Source organism: Rhinatrema bivittatum, chromosome 1, assembly GCF_901001135.1.
Source record: "Rhinatrema bivittatum chromosome 1, aRhiBiv1.1, whole genome shotgun sequence".
Lineage (NCBI taxonomy): Eukaryota > Metazoa > Chordata > Amphibia > Gymnophiona > Rhinatrematidae > Rhinatrema > Rhinatrema bivittatum.
Window position 1 is genome coordinate 488,183,155 of NC_042615.1, and position 17,367 is coordinate 488,200,521.

The following is a 17,367-nucleotide window of genomic DNA, read 5'->3' on the forward strand; positions in this document are numbered from 1 at the left end:
TATCCTGATTGTCTCTGCTTCAAAGTTTCCCTGCCACACAGTGTATAATGGCCCAATCAACCACCCATTAATCAAAGGCCCACATATAGTGTCAAACCTGGTTACGGGATCCCAGAGGGGATTATCATCTGGGCCTGGATCCTAACTCAAAAGGTCCCAATTCAAGAGAGTCTCTAGCGATGAATCCAAACCCAAGAGAGTATCTAGCAACTCGTCATCGTTCATGTATGGGTTAATAGTTTGTTCAGTCCGTCTTGGTAATCTTTATCTTGAGCGGGTCATCTGTGGTTTCCACAATCCAGCGTGGAGGATAGGCAACTCGGGCGTCAGAAGGCGGTTCCACAGGTCCCTTGACTCGGGAGTGGTGTGTCCACCCTTTTGCTTTCGTTCTGATCGCAGTTTCAGTGGTCAGCAGAACCTGGAACGGACCTTTCCACTGGGATGTAACTTGGATTTTTTCCACACTTTTATCAGCACCCAGTCTCCTGGCTGAAACCGATGCACATGAAGTCCAATGGGGGTGTCTGTGCCAGTAGTCCTTTATGCCTTAGATAAGATAAAGAAGAGGACAGTGCCAGTATATAGTTTCTTAAAAACAGACCCTTAGTTTCAAAGGTGGGAATTTCCCCTTTTCCCCCTAAATATGGCAAGCCAAACATCATTTCATAAGGAGATACTCCCACATCTTTCCTGGGGTGGGTCCTTACCCTTAGCAAGGCCAGGGGCAAGCACTTAGTCCAGGGCAATTTAGTCTCCAGCATTAATTTTGAAATTTGTTGTTTCAAAGTTTGATTCATTCTCTCCATCTTTCCCGATGACTGGGGATGCCAAGGTGTGTGTAAGTGCCAATTGAGTCCTAGCCCTTCCATGACTCCCTGTAGAACCTTGGAAGTGAAATGACTTCCTTGATCTGAGTCAATATTTTCCACCAAATCATGCCGTGGTATGATTTGTTCCAGGAAGACTTTTATAACTCCCTGTGCTGTGCTGACGGCATGGGAAAGGCCTCTACCCATCCTGTGAGATGGTCCACTATCACCAACAAGAACTTAACTCTCTGAGAAGGGGGCAATTCAGTGAAATCTACTTGCATACTTTGGAAGGGCCTCAGGCCAGGTTCTGTCCCTCCCGGCAAGGTTTTTCTTAAAATTCTTAAAATTTTCTTATTTATCTTTTGACACACCGAACATCTTTCACATATTTGTTTTGCTACTGTATAGATCCCTATACAGCCATATTTTCTTCATGTCACACATAGCCTGAGCTCCCCAGTGGCTCCCCTGGTGAAGAATAGCCATCATTTCTCATGTGATCTGCTTATTCAACATCTGGCATCCATCTGGAAGGAGCCAAGCCCCTGCTTCACTTTGAATTGCCCCTATCTCTCTGAGTTTTGTCTGTTCTTCTTCAGTAAATATAGGCATAGTTTTAACTGGGATCAGGGCAGGTATCAATGTATACAGACTTATGCATCCTTTTTGTTCTGCAGCTTTCTTGGCGGCTTCATCCGCTAGTCTATTACCCCTTGCCTCATGGGTAGTAGATTTTTGGTGCCCTGGTACATGAACAATTGCCACCTCCTGTGGAAGCATCAAATGCTCCAGCACTTGAATGACTAGCTCTTCATGTACAAGTTCTTACCTTGGCTGTTTATAAGCCCCCTTTCTTTCCAAGTATTTCCAAAAGTATGCACTACACCAAAAACTGCGAGTCTGTATACTGTATATTGTTCCCTCCCCTTTTTCCATCAGTTGTAATGCTTGGTCCAGAGCCTACAACTCACAAGTTTGAATTGACCACGTATTAGGCAGTCTCCCTGATGCTACTGTTTCTAGGGTTTCCCTATCTATCACGGCATACTTGCTGTGCCATTTTCCCTGGATACATCTGGATGAGCCATCCACAAACAGCCTTCTTCCTGTGTGTAAGGGCTTATCAGACAGCTCTGTCCTCACTTTAGTCTGGTACTCAATTATATTTTTATTTATTTATTTTTATTTATATTCTTTTTTTATACCGAAGTATAGCTGAGTGCCTTCACCCCGGTTTACATTGTAACAACTTCATACAGGAAACAAGTTAAAAATTATAACGTAAGTACAGTATAATATGAATATGAATATAACAACTCAGCAGAGGCAGAGTATAACATGTTAGCAGGGAACAATTTACATCTTAATTTAGAAGATATTTATTACAGAAGAATTAGAGTTCAAGATGAGGATTGAGATTATTCGAATCAGTCGGTGAATGATTGTCTAAACAACCATGTTTATATCCAGGCAATCATGGCTTACATCTGTTTCCCTTCCTTCCCCTTTCAAGAGGAATTCTGCAGGGTTTATGCATGCATCTGTGGTTAGTACCAGATCATCCCTTTCCATTACGATATCTTCTTACTTCAGTATTCTAGAATCTGTGAGCCACCTATGAGCTCGCTGTGTTAGAATTGATCTGACTGAATGTGGAGTGCTCACTATCAGTGCTCCCCCGAAAGTGAGTTTCCTACTCTCTTCTACTAACAGAGCGGTCGCGGCAACCGACTGAACACAAACTGGCCATCCCCGTGAAACCGGATCTAACAATTTAGAGAGGAAGGCGTCCAGACGATTCTTTCCTGCCCATGTTTGTGTTAAAACTCCTAGTGCTGCTCTCTCACTTATATTTATAAATAAACAAGCCGTTAAGCCCGTTAAAACGGGCTACATCCCTCTGTCTCTCACCTCCCCCTCATTCTCTCTCCCCTCACTCTTCACCACCCCTACCTCCCTCCCTCTCACCCACTCCTCCCTCTCCTCTCACTCAGTCCCTCCCTCCCACTCAGTCTCACTCACTCCCTCCCCCCGCTCTCCCTCCCTCTCACTCAGTCCCACTCCCTCCCTCCCTCTCTCTCTCAGTCCCACTCCCCCCCTCACTCTCTCTCCCCCCTCTCACTCTCTCTCCCCTCTCCTCTCTCCCCCTCTCACTCAGTCCCACTCCCTCCCTCACACTCAGTCCCACTCTCTCTCTCTCCTCCCCTCTCACTCAGTCCCTCCCCCCGCGCTCCCTCTCCCTCTCACTCAGTCCCACTCACTCTCCCTCAGTCCCACTCCCTCCCCCTCAGTCCCACTCCCCCTCAGTCCCACTCCCTCCCTCCCTCTCTCTCTCAGTCCCACTCCCTCCCTCCCTCTCTCTCTCAGTCTCCCTCCCTCTCTCTCCCCCTCCCTCACTCTCTCTCCCAGTCCCACTCCCTCCCTCCCTCTCTCTCTCAGTCCCCCTCTCTCCCTCCCCCCCTCTCTCCCTCCTCCCTCTCTCTCTCTCCCTCCCTCTCTCTCTCTCTCCCCCCCTCACTCTTTCTCTCCCCCTCTCACTCAGTCCCACTCCCTCCCTCCCTCTCTCTCTCTCTCAGTCCCACTCCCTCCCCCCCCTCACTCTCTCTCCCCCCTCACTCTCTCTCCCTCCTCTCACTCAGTCCCACTCCCTCCCTCACACTCAGTCCCACTCCCTCTCTCTCCTCCCCTCTCACTCAGTCCCTCCCTCTCTCTGTCAGTCCCTCCCTCTCTCTCTCCTCCCTCGCTGCCGCCGCCGCCATCCGCCGCCGCCGCCGCCGCTACCACCGGACACCGCCGCCGCTACCACCGGACGCCGCCGCCGCTGCCACTCAACGCCGCCGCCGCTGCCTCCCGACGCCGCCACCGCCATCCGACGCCGCCGCCGCTACCACCAGATGCCGCCGCCGCCGCTGCTGCCACTCAACGCCGCCGCCGCCGCCGCTGCCTCCCGACGCTGCCACCGCCACCCGCCGCTGCCACCGCCACCACTGCCGCCGCCATCCGACGCCGCTACCACCGGACGCCGCCGCCGCTACCACCGGACGCCGCCGCCGCTGCTGTCACTCAACGCCACCGCCGCCGCTGCCTCCCGACGCCACTGCCACTCGACGCCGCCATTTTTTTTCTTTTGGTCTGGCTCAGACTGACGTGCTCGCCCGCACATGCGCGGTAGAGCTGGTCTCTACTGCGCATTTGCGGCACGTCGGTCATCCTTCATTTATTAGGTAGGATAAATGAAAAGGCCTGTTTATCTTTCAGGCTCCTATTAATGACAAGGGGATTTTTCCTCAGGTATTGTGTTTCTATAAGAGGGAATTTCTGGAGAATGTGTTTTGATACTGTTATCTTTAATGAAGCCTTCTGGTTAGCCGGCTTCCAGCAGTTTTAACAGCTTAAGTTCCCTTTTTCTGCAATGACTGTGTCAAACAGACTAAATGATTTCTAACAAACAAAGATTTTGCTTTCTTATAATTTCTACATAAAAGTCACAATTTTCGATATTCACTTTAGCTCTCTCTACTATGTTTAGCAAAGCTTGGAGTATAATTCTAGCAGTCAGTTCTTCCTACTCTATTTATAGCACCGTCCTGATTATAAGCTTATAGCAGCGTAGGATAGGCCATACATAGCATTTTATATTTATCATTATTAATGTGATAGCAACATTCAAACTCCATTTCTTACACAAGGGGCGCCTAATATTTTGCTGAGGTTGCTGAAATGAATTATAGCAAAAAAAGAAGTGGGATCAAAACAGATGTTCGAACTGAGTGCCCGTTGCAATTGGGCGCCCGATGCAGTAAACCATTGAGCGCTATGGACACTCAGTTCTCCTTAGCTTGTCTTTTTTAACGCTGCCTCTCATTTAAATATTGCATCGGGCTCCCAGGAGACGTGGCTGCATGCGCGTTAGGAAAATGGGTGCTAAATTCAAGCACCCATTTTCAGCACGCATTTTATTGCATTGGCCCCTGAGAGAAACAAAAGATCCTATTCTGCCGACAGGGACTATGTTGTTATGAGTTGGTTTGGCAGGAAGTTTTCACAGGAAGGGATGTGGGTCCTGCTTTTGTTACTACAGCTACACTGCGCCCGGACAGCACTGAGGAGAATGAGGCCTTCCTGGATGGCGGCGAGGCGATGCTAGCCTGGAGTAACTCCGTGGAGATGAATGGCACTGATACCCTGAATTCCACAAGCAGCTGTTGGGCGCAGAAGAAGCGACAGCACTCTAGCAAACATAAAAGCCAGGGCAGCAGTGGGGTGTATCGCTCACCACAGGCCCTCTTCTGCCTCAGCCTCAGCAACCCCATCCGCAGGGCCTGTATCAGCATCGTAGAGTGGAAGTATCCTCACCCATGGTAATACCTGTCTGGCACTTCTGGGAGAAGGAAGGGAAGCTGCTAGATCCAGGTGCACTCTGCCCTCTCTCTCCTGCTTTATGCCTTCCAGTACCCATCTTCTAATTATGCTCATGTGAAATATAACAATACGTTAAGTTAGATACAAAAGTTTCATTCCTTAACTGTCGGGCAGGCCCTTCGATATTCTCATCCTCATCACCATCTTTGCCAACTGTGTTGCGCTAGGAGTCTACATCCCATTCCCAGAAGATGACTCCAACACCTCCAACCACAACCTGGTGAGACACCCAAGCGAGGGCATCTGCCACCATTTCGTGTAGCAAGCAGCTCCTGCTGATGAATCTGGGTCCTGGCATGAGTTGGGGGGTGGGGGGGGACGGGGACCTGCCTGTGTTAGAAAGGAGGGGAATGAGGAAAGGATAACCATGGGGATCTGGCTGTGTAATGGAGGTTCGAGTTTCCCATGCTCTCTGAAGACCTCTAGCTTTTGTCTATTCTTACTTAAATCTGATTACATTCTTAGTCATCTTGTTAAGGCTAATTGTAATCTCTGACCCCACTCATTCACTGCAGGGCATGTTGATGGACATCTCTGAGTGGGGTGGGGGTGGGGGTGTCCCTTGCTTCAGTCTTGTTCTTTGTCTGACTAGGGTAGATGCTAAGAGCAGAGGCAGAGCGTGGCTCTCCCTCCCTCACAAAGTAGAAGCAGGGAGTGACTGCATATTTGTCTAACAGTATGGGCAGTGTATGACTGTGTCTCTCAACTAGCATGGGGGCTGGAATCGGTACCTTGCTTGGGATATGTCAGGGAATGGAAACTCCTTGCCTTAGGTAGGGTATTGCATCAGAGATTTATGTCCTAAGTTTCAGTGGCATCTTCTTGGTTTCAGGAGCAAGTGGAATACATCTTTCTCATCATATTTACCATGGAAACTTTCCTGAAGATTATCGCTTATGGCTTGGTCATGCATCCGAGTGCCTACATCCGCAACGGCTGGAACCTTCTGGACTTTGCAATCGTTGTGATAGGGTGCGCTCTGCTTGTGCCTTGCTGCGTTCTCACAGTATCGTGCTTTCACGCTCTGTTCTCGTTCTTCTTTTGCTAGTACTCTTGCATGGGTTTTCCTTCCTCTTTCTCTTTTCCAGGTTGTTCAGTGTAATTTTAGAGCAGTTTTCGCACAAGCAGGGGGAAGCCTATCACACGAGTGGGAAGCCTGGAGGCTTTGATGTGAAGGCCTTGCGAGCATTCCGAGTGCTCCGGCCCTTGCGCCTGGTGTCCGGAGTGCCCAGTAAGTGCCAGTGCTGGAGCAGCAGGCTCCACAAACTCTGTCCTCCTTTGTTCTTTTGGTCCGCGTTTGTAACGAAAACATTAAAGGTTGATAATTAGTCAATGGCAGGGGCTATTATACACATTTAAAGACTGCCAAATAAACATGGCTTGCCAGGTGTTGTTTAACTCAACCAACAAACAGTACAAGCAATTAATCACCATTCACAAATGGATTACTCAAAACGTGTACGGGGGATTCCTCATAAATCAACTGGCACATCCTAGATTCTAATTATCAATCCCCATATTGTGCGTTTATATAAATTAGCATTAATTTAAATACCATAATGTCTCAAAGAACATAGAATATACTACAAACTGCTGAACTCATTAAACCAATAAATATACTTCCTAACACTAGAGATCTGCATCTCCAAAGAGTAGCAGGAACACCGATGTCTGATGCTAACTCATCAGAAAAACATGCCCGTTGGGGTAAACGTAAGCCGGATAACTTGTTCCAGATCCGTCCCACCCACCTTCAACCTCAGGGGCATGAATCCTCCCTCCCACCCCAGATGCTGAAAACCCCTGCCGGGCGTGAGGTATCTCTTACCCGCTCCCGGCCCTTCCAGGGCTGTTCTGACAGAGAAGCGCTGGAAATGTAAGCTCCTGCAACTTTCGCCAGAGCAGCCCTGGAAGCACCGGGAGCAGGGAAGATACTTTGCTTCCTACAGGGATTTTTCAGGGTCTGGAGAGGTGGATGGGGGTGGGGGGGGGGATTCATATCCTGAATTTGAGGGTGGGTAGAGGTTGTGGGGAAGGGAGCCTTATTTAAAAAAAAGCAAATGGGGAAGGAGAGGAGATGGGGGGGGGGGGGGGCTGATCTGAGTCCCCGCAATAAATGTCGATGGAGGTTTGAGAGATGGGGACTGCTCAGCTCGGCAGGGCCAGTTATGACATATTGGGAAGGGGGGCTGGGAATCGGGCCGCAGGTCCACATGGCATGCTTTAAAAATGTATCTATTTTCAATAAAGAAATTTAAACATAAAAATATATTTATCAGTGCCACTTTCGCTGATATATTTGAAGATATCCGGTTAAGTGGAAAGTTATCCAGCCACATAAGGCTGGATAACGTTGGACCTTCTCTGAAGCATGTCTAAAGTTATCCAGCTAATTTAGCCAGTTACAACTGAAAAGTAGCCTGGATATCTTCAGAGAAGCCAAGGGAAGTACCTCCCAATGAGTGAGATTTACCACCCCATTGAGTAAGATTGTAGACCAAAGAGTGCAGGGGCGTAGGGTGACCGCTGAAGTTGGTGGTGCATCAGAAAATTTGCTGCTGCCATGTGACCAACTCTCTGAGCTGCCTCCCCAGCCTGACATCATCAATAAAGGCCAGGCTCATAATGTCTCCTTTGACATGCTAACCCGTGTGACATTGAGACGGCCTTTGATGATGATGTCAGGCTGTGGGAGGCGGTTAGGAGTGTTGGCAGCTCAGAGCAGGAGCAGAGCTTTACTTTATAGGTAACTGATGCCAGCAGTTAGGAAGAGCTCATGGCAATCTGCTGCCTGAGGCGAGGGATAGGATGGGATGAGACGCCCAACTCCCCCCCTCCCCCCCCACGCTGCCGCCCCTGCTAAGGTACCCAAAAGGGAAGCACTCTCCAAGAGACAGCCCACACCAACTCACCATACAAAAGAACATTCAAATTCTGGTGTCACCTCAGGAACAGCCACACAAACACCATTCACTGCCAGAAACCTTTTGAAGTAACACCTGGGAACTTCTGATTTTCAGTCACCTTGAGATTGTCATGGATTAGTGAAGAAGAGATGGAGGGGTACAGAACACACAAACGTTTTCCTCTCTCAGAAAAGCCTTCTACCCTCTCTTCTTATTCCCCTCTTCCACTTTCTCATTCCCCCTTCCCCCTCCCTCCCACTCACCCCTTCCCATCCCTTTCAGTCACTCACCCCCTCCCCTCCAACTCACCCTCCCTTCCCTATCAACACTCACCCCTCCCTGCCACTCACCCCTTTCCTTCCTTCTCAACACTCACCCTCCCTCCAACTCACCCCTTCCCTTCCTTCTCAACACTCACCCCTCCCTGCCATTAACCCCATACCTTCCCTCTCAACACTCACATCCTCCCTCCCACTCACCCCTTCCCTATCAACACTCACCCCCTCCCTGCCACTCACCCCTTTCCTTCCCTCCCTGCCACTCACCCTCCCTCCCACTCACCTCTTCCCATCCCTCTCAGTCACTCACCCCCTCCCTCCAACTCACCCCTTCCCTTCCTTCTCAACACTCACCCCACCCTGCCACTCACCCCATACCTTCCCTCTCAACACTCACATCCTCCCTCCCACTCACCCCTTTCCTTCCCTCTCAACATTCACCCTCCCTCCCACTCACCTCTTCCCATCCCTCTGTCACTCACCCCCTCCCTCCAACTCACCCCTTCCCTTCCTTCTCAACACTCACCCCTCCCTGCCACTCACCCCATACCTTCCCTCTCAACACTCACATCCTCCCTCCCACTCACCCCTTCCCTCTCAGTCACTCACCCCCTCCCTCCCACTCACTATCACACATGGTCTTTTCTCACTGGAGAGGGATGGGAACCCCTCCAGCACATCACCACAGAGCCCTTCTGCTCAGGGCCAGTGCTAGTTTTTTGCTGTCCTGTGAGAGCAATTACCATGCTGGCCCTTCCTCATCCTGGTTTTTTTTTTTAATTTAATTTGTATTCTTTTTCTAATCCGGGTCAGTGTAAGGGTATTAGGCATCCTAAGTAAATTTTACAGCTTTCTGCCCAGGACTCCCTCCAACTCAGCCCTCTCCATACACAATTTAAAATTATGCATTTATAATACAAGATTTTACATGAAAAGGGACACTCAAAGTACAGTCTTTTGAAGTAAAAATATCACAACAACATATATATTATAATTACATGCACTGCTGTGGTGTCAACCAGAACTAGAAGTAAAAAAGACACTTGGAACACATGGTATTAAGACTATTGAAATGCATATTGGGTGTGGACTTGGTCTTCAGAAAGCCATGAGCAAACTAAATACAATTACAATATAATAAACCTCCTATTCCAAAACAACAGTAACTGCCAGCTCTCAAACAGTAACAACCCTACCTATGAAAAGGCAGCACTGCTAGATTTACACCAGGACCTAAGACACCAATACACCTGCTATTAGGAAAACAGAACAAGCCAGACTTCTATACAAGCTAGCAAAATACCTCACCTCAGTCACACATGCAGAACCCAGAAAGACCATAAATAGAAGCATGCAGACAAAAACAAAACTGGAAATTGCAACAAGTACATACAAAATGCACCAATGGAAAAACAGAAACATCACCATTCCTCAGAAAACATCAAGCAATAAAATCAAGAAATCTAAAGCATCAATTATAATGGTAAAACCATGCTAATAAAAATAATTATTTCAAAACAACTGATGAACAGAACAAAATCCAATAATTAAAAATCATTAATGGAAGAAAGGCCTGTGCCATGAAATTCCACCACTTAGGTCCAGCAAACAAAAACGCCCTTTCGCATGTACTCTCCAGTTTAAAAATACTAAGAGAAGGGAGTTGAAGGAAAGCCTCTTGAGAGCACTGTACCTGCAGCATAATCAACAAGGTGATCTTATAGATAAGCTGGACCATTGAGGCATGAATATTAAAGCTAATGTTTTAAAGTCAACTCTGAATAGTACCGGGAGTCAGTGGAGTTCTTGGAGAATGAAACTGATATGGTCTTATTGCTCAAAGCCGGCAATGATGTGAGCTGCATTGTTCAGGCAGATTTTCAGATGCTGGACAGCCTTTGCAGAGGAACCTAGATATATCTGCATTTCCTAGCGTGTACTAGGGATGTGAATCGTTTTTTGACGATTTAAAATATCGTCCGATATATTTTAAATCGTCAAAAATCGTTAGAGGCGATATATAATAGGAATTCCCCCGATTTATCGTCAAAAATCGTAAATCAGGGGAAGGGGGAAGGCGGGAAAACCGGCACACTAAAACAACCCTAAAACCCACCCCGACCCTTTAAAATAAATCCCCCACCCTCCCGAACCCCCCCAAAATGTCTTAAATTACCTGGGGTCCAGTGGGGGGGGTCCCGGTGTGATGTTCCACTCTCGGGCCATGGGTGCGTTGATAGAAATGGCGCCGGCGCCATTTTGGTTCCTGTCCCCCGACGTCACGAGCGTAGGAGATCGCTCCCGGACCCCCGCTGGACCCCCAGGGACTTTTGGCCATGTTGCCGTACAGCCGGCGCCATTTTGCAAAATGGCGCCGGCCATATGGCCATTTTGCAATACGGCAACATGATTCGAGTGCAGGAGGTTGTTCCCGGACCCCCGCTGGACTTTTGGCAAGTCTTGTGGGGGTCAGGAGGCCCCCCCAAGCTGGCCAAAAGTCCCTGGGGGTCCAGCAGGGGTCCGGGAGCGATCTCCCCTCGCTCGTGACGTCGGGGGACAGGAACCAAAATGGCGCCAGCGCTACCTTTGCCCTGTCATATGACAGGGCAAAGGTAGCGCCGGCGCCATTTCTATCAAAGCACCTGTGGCCCGAGAGTGGAACATCACACCGGGACCCCCCACTGGACCCCAGGTAATTTAAGACATTTTGGGGGGGTTCAGGAGGGTGGGGGATTTATTTTAAAGGGTCGGGGTGGGTTTTAGGGTTGTTTTAGTGTGCCCGAGAGTGGAAGATCACACCGGGACCCCCCCACTGGACCCCAGGTAATTTAAGACATTTTGGGGGGGTTCAGGAGGGTGGGGGATTTATTTTAAAGGGTCGGGGTGGGTTTTAGGGTTGTTTTAGTGTGCCCGAGAGTGGAAGATCACACTGGGACCCCCCCACTGGACCCCAGGTAATTTAAGACATTTTGGGGGGGTTTGGGAGGGTGCGGGATTTATTTTAAAGGGTCGGGGTGGGTTTTAGGGTTGTTTTAGTGTGCCAGTTTTCCCGCCCTCCCCCGATTTACACGATATTTAAAAAAACAAAATTGCGACGATCCGATTCCCTCCCCCCCCAGCCGAAATCGATCGTTAAGACGATCGATCACACGATTCACATCTCTAGCGTGTACACAGATGGACTCAGAACCAGTGGGTTTATGCACTCCTGCCAGCAGATGGAGACAGAGCAAGTTGACATCACAGTATACATAACCCTGTAGTGACCTTAGCCTGCCAGTATTCTCCGTCTCCAACAGATGGTGGACATTTCTTTCCCTATGTTGATTGCTTTGAGCCTTTTGAAAGGAGAAATTTGAAATTCTAAATTCAGGAAAAGAAAGCCCCACTCTCCTGCAGTGATACCTAAAGGTCCCTCCCCAGTTGAAAATTCCTGGGGCAATTTCCATGGTCCCTCAGGTGTGCCTTGTTCCGATAGCTAGGTTTCCCGGCATGGAGTTAGCTGCTAGTTCAGCTGAAAGGCAGTGGGTGCAGGATGTTGAATGTGGTGGTGATGGCAGATGCCCTCTCTCCCCACAGCCAGAGACTGTTTCTGTTCTCATCTGGTAAGTGCTGAGCTCAGATAAGGTTTAAAAAAAAAAAGGAAAAAGTTTTACCTGAATCAGAGTCAGTTAGAGGGGTTTCAGGACTTCCTCCGGTCTCTGTTCTCGGTGCACAGTACTGACGTTCGTTCCTGCTCCCTTTGGGGTTGGGGAACTGGGCAGCCTGGTGGGATGAGCAGCCCCCGATGGGCTAGGCCCTGCACTTAGGCTTTTTTCTTGCATGCCACATGATGGGCTGCAGCAGCCATTTTCACGCGCTCTTGTGCATGTTCTGCTGCCCTCTATAGGCCGTCAGTGTGCACAGTGTCGGCTCTGCACATGCGTTGTGTGCTCTGTTTTTGGGTTTGCTTTTTACGCGCTTACCGTGGCGCACAGGTTGTGCGTGTGCCTTGCTGCTCTTTCTTCTAGGTGCTTATTTTTTGGGTGCATTTCATTTTTGAGCATGAGCCGTTCCGACACCCATTTACCACAGCAGTGGTGCTGGTAGGCAAGAAGCCTAAGTGTCATTCCTATTTCTGTTGCCTGTCATATTAGAGCTTCTCAGTCTGACCTGGCTTCTAACCTGTGTCGGCTCTACTCAGACGCTCAGGGAGGATTGTCTTCCTTGGATTTGCTAAGCCTGGCTCTTCCCATTCTGATGATGGGTTGGTCACGGCCTTGACTGGGGGGACGCCAGATCTTGGTTTTCCCTTGACTGGCTCCTCTGCTGACGAGGGCAGTTCTGTGGGCCCAACTCCAGTTCCTTCTGGGCTTGGTCTGGACCCGGCTGCTTTTCTTGGGTAAAAATTTTTTCAAGGCTTACAAGCCTTTCTTCAGGCGCAGTCCTCTGCTTCCCCCATTTCTGTCCAGTCGGACCCTCAGCCGGTGGCTCCTCCTTCTTCCAGTCCTATGCTTAAGCGCCAGGGCTCGCCCCAGCTCCCTGTGGGTGTTCCTGACAGGAATCTGGATGGCACTGATGATGAGATTGATCCGGATTCCCTGGAAGATAGGGAAAATCCTCCTGGGCTGAAACCATATCAAACCATGTTGCGGTTCTTTCATAGAGATGAACTGCCTGCCCTGATTTCCCAGACCTTGAAACATCTGGCTTCGGATGCCATGTCAGAGCTGCGGAAGAATCCCATTTTGGTTTCCTTATGTAAAGGCTCTTGTTTTTTCCCGGTGATGGATGCCATCCAGGAATTGATAGATCTGGGATGCCCCAGAGGAAAAATTTAAAGGGGGTCGGACATTGGAAGGCCTGTACCCCCTGGATCCGACTGTGATAGAACGTTTGTGTTTTCCCAAAGTGGATGCTCTGGTATGTGCCCTGTCTAAGCAGATGACTATCCTTGTAGAGGGAGGAGCAGCCTTGAAGGATGTACATGATAGAAGGATTGAGGCTACTCTTAAGCAAGCCTTTGAGGCAGTGGTGATGAATTTACAGATTGCCTCCTATCGCACCCTAGTGGTGAGATCTTGTCTGCTTTTCTCTCAGGATGTTGATGAGTTTGGAGGGAATTCCAGAGCAGTTATGGAGCCTGCTGCCACCTTTTTAGCAGATGCAGGATGTGATTTGGTCTGGACCTTGGCCAGAGTGGCTTTGGTGATAGCAGCTAGGCATCAACTCTGGTTGCGAAATTGGTCAGCTGACGCAGCTTCCAAAGCCAATCTTACCAAGATGCCCTTTAAAAGCTTGGTCTTGTTTGGTAGCAATTTGGAGAAACTGCCCAGTAAATGGAGCAAATCTCCGGTGTCTCAGTTGCCAGAAGATAAGAAAGAGTTACAGCACCCCTTTGGTATGAGGGGTCATTTCCGGGGTTCCAGGCGTTTTTGTCCCTACAGAGGGATGACCTTCGGGTGGACTCGACCTTTCAGTAGGTCTCAGTCCTTTCATCCCCTGCAGCCCAAGAGAGGAGAGGGTGCGGGTGGTGGACCTTACCAAGCTTCCCAATAAAGGTTTGCTGACCCACCTTTTGGAATAGGAAATAAGGAGAACAACTCTCTCTCTTTTATCAGAGATGGATCGAGATCACGTCAGACCAGTGGGTTCTGTATATGATACATGAAGGGTATGCACTGGAATTTCACAGTATTCCTCGGGACGTGTTCATGATGTCCCTTTGCCATTCCCCACAGAAGAAGCAGGCAGTGGAGATCCCATTTCAAAGACTCTTCAGACTGAAGGCTGTGGTTCTGGTGCCCATTTCTCAAGAAAGTATCGGGCAATATTCCATTTATTTTGTTGTGCCCAAGAAGGAGGCCTCCTTTCGTTCCATCTTGGATCTCAAGAGGATAAACTATCACTTGAAAGTGACTCATTTTTGAATGGAAACCTTATACGCTATAATAATGGTGATGGGGTCAAGGGAATTTCTGACCCCTTTGGATCTGTCAGAGGCTTACCTTCACATCCCCATCTGATTGGAACAGCAACGCTTTCTACACTTTGCAATGTTGGGGCGCCATTATCAGTTGCTGGCACTGTCTTTTGGTCTAACCACCGCTCCCAGAACATTTTCCAAGATTACGGTGGTGGTAGCAGGAGACTTGCAAAAAGAAGGAATCCTGGCACACCTGAATTTGTATGACTGGCTGATTCGAACTAAGTCTCAGGAAGAGAACCTCCTGGTAACACACAAGGTGATTTCCTTATTGCAGGAGCTCAGTTGGGTGGTGAACCTGATCAAGAGCAATCTTCAACCATTCCAGTTGTTGGAGTATCTGGGGGTCTGGTTTGATATGGGACAGAGTTTTCCTATCAGAAGTTTGGATCCAGAGATTGATGTCTCAAGTGCATCAGTTGATGAACATTCGCCCGATGGTGTGGTCCTTCCTACAGATACTCAGCTTGATGGCAGCTACCCTGGAACTGCTGCCATGGGCAAGGGCACATATGCGTCCTCTTCAGCGCTCTCTGCTATCTCTTTCGAACCCTCAGTCTCAGGATTATGCAGTTCGGCTCCACTTGCCGATGAAAATCTGCTCCCGCCTCCAGTGGTGGTTGCAGGAGGATCATCTGACAAAGGGAGTTCCCTTGTCCTCTCTGGCCTGGTTGAAACTCACGACAGATACAAATCTCTATGGATAGGGGGCTCACTCTCTGGAGTTAATGATCCAGGGGCGCTGGAATGCTGAAGAGTCTCGCTGGAACAACAATCACTTGGAGGCCCGGGCAGTACAGCTGTCATGCTTGCAGTTCAGTCACAGGCTGCAGAATCAAGTGGTTTGCATGATGTTGGTCAATGCAGGAAATAGACCAGCTGATGGAATGGGTGGAAGGTCATCTGCAGATGATCTTGGCCTCTCACATTGCAGGAAAAGACAATGTAAGGGCAGACTTTCTGAGCAGGAAGAGTCTGGATCCAGAAGAGTGGATGTGGTCAGCCAAGGCATTTCAGCTGATTGTGGATCGCTGGGGCTTTCTATTTCTAGACCTGCTGGCAACTTCTCAAAATTCGAAGGTTCCTCACTTCTACAGTTGCAGGAGAGATCTGTGGTCCCTTGGAATAGATGCTCTTGTATGGGTCTGGCCAGAAGACAGATTGCTTTATGCCTTTCCTCTGTGGCCCTTGCTGGGCAGGATAATTCGCAAGATTGAAGGCCACAGGGGACTAGTACTCCTGGTGGCAACAGACTGGCCCAGGCATCCGTGGTATGTAGATTTTTGATGACTCCTGGTGGACTCCCTTCTTCATCTTTCCCTGCACATGGATCTGCTTCAGCAGGGACTGGTTCTTCATGAAGATCCGACTTGATTCTGTCTTAGAGTTTGGCCCTTGAGTGGGCTCACCTGTTAAAGCATGGTTATTCTTCTGCGGGGATTACCTCTTTACTCCACACTTGCAAGTTCTCCACATCCTTGGCTAAAGTACGGGTTTGGAGAGTTTTTGAGGCCTGGTGTGAAGAGCGGGGTGTTCTTCCTCGTTCAGTTAAAATCCCTCTCATTATGAATTTTTTACAGGATGGATTGAATAAAGGCTTGGCCTGTAATTCCTTGAAGGTAAAGGTTGCAGTTCTTGTCTGTTTCAAAGGCCTGGCGAATGGTGTTTCCGTGTGACCCATTTTTTGAAGGGCATGAAGCACCCTATGCCTCCCTTGAGGTTACCAGTTCCATTGTGGAGTCTTAATTTGGTACTGGACATTTTGGCAGGCCCTGCACTCTTACCACTACATAGCCTTTTCTTACAGTTGTTGACTTTGAAGACTGTGTTCCTGGTGGCTATATGTTCTGCGCATCGGATTTCTGAGTTGCAGGCCTTGTCTTGCCAGGAGCCATTCCTTTGGGTGATTCTGGGGCATTACAACTGCATACTGTTCCATCCTTCTTGCCCAAGGTAGTCTCAAAATTTCATTTGAATCAGTTCATCTCCTTGCCATCCCTGAATAAGGTCAGGGATGCAGAGGAGTTTCGCCTTTTGTGCTCCTTGGATATTAAGCATCTTGTCATGCGATATCTGGAGATCTCTGAGTCTCTTCGAAAGATGGATCACCTGTTTGTTCTCCATGGCAGGAGTAAGCAGGGAGTTCTGGCTTTGTGGGCTACCATAGCTCATTGGATTAAGGAGGTGGTCATGGCTGCGTATGTGGATGCCGTAAAGCCATTGCCTACTCAGGTTAGGGCTCATTCCACTAGGGCTCAGGCAGTGTCATGGACGGAGGTTAGTCTGCTGTCTCCCGTCAATTTCCTCCGAGCTGCAACGTGGTCCTCCTTACACACTTTTTCCAGGTTTTATCGTCTAGATGTGTAGGCCCGGGAGGATGCAGTCTTTGCATGTGTGGTGTTGACTATACCAGTGGTAGCCTCCCACTTTGTTGGGGAGTAGCTTTGGTACATCCCACTGGTCCTGAATTCATCTGTCTATACACTAGGCAATGGAGAAATTACTTACCTGATAATTTTGTTTTCCTTAGAGTAGACAGATGGATTCAGCTTCTCGCCCTCGGCTGCCACATGAGTGTGTCAGTAGTCCTCTTGTGGGGCTATGGGTCCCAAGGGATTACTGATAAGTGTTTATCCAGTCCCTAGCTTGGGGTACCTAGAATCTTACGTGAGTTCAATATTTATGGATGGTTGAATACAGTTCTGGTTATCTGTTTTTAATCAAGTTTTTTGCTAGTCTGTCCATAATTGCTTTTGAAGAGAATATTGGCAGGCTGGGGTCAGTGCAGGAATATATATACTGTGACATCAGCTTGCTCTGTCTCCGTCTGCTGGCAGGGGAGCATAAACCCAATGGTCCTGAGTCCATCTGTCTACACTAAGGAAAATGAAATTATCAGGAAAGTAATTTCTCCTTTTCTAAAGTTGGTGGTGCCTGAGCCTCACTGTGCACAATGGATACTACACCCCTGAAAGAGTGATATT

General features: G+C 48.8%; 1 protein-coding gene across 1 annotated transcript in view; it reads left to right on the forward strand.

The window, feature by feature from the left end:
* The window catches only part of CACNA1F (calcium voltage-gated channel subunit alpha1 F), a 186,565-nt gene that overhangs the window by 30,992 nt on the left and 138,206 nt on the right, over nucleotides 1-17,367 (forward strand). Inside the window, exons 3-6 of the mRNA XM_029608013.1 lie at nucleotides 4,894-5,158; nucleotides 5,349-5,454; nucleotides 6,067-6,206; nucleotides 6,323-6,465. Of these exons, the coding sequence (XP_029463873.1) occupies nucleotides 4,894-5,158; nucleotides 5,349-5,454; nucleotides 6,067-6,206; nucleotides 6,323-6,465 (654 nt within the window). The remainder of the gene's footprint in view (nucleotides 1-4,893; nucleotides 5,159-5,348; nucleotides 5,455-6,066; nucleotides 6,207-6,322; nucleotides 6,466-17,367) is intronic.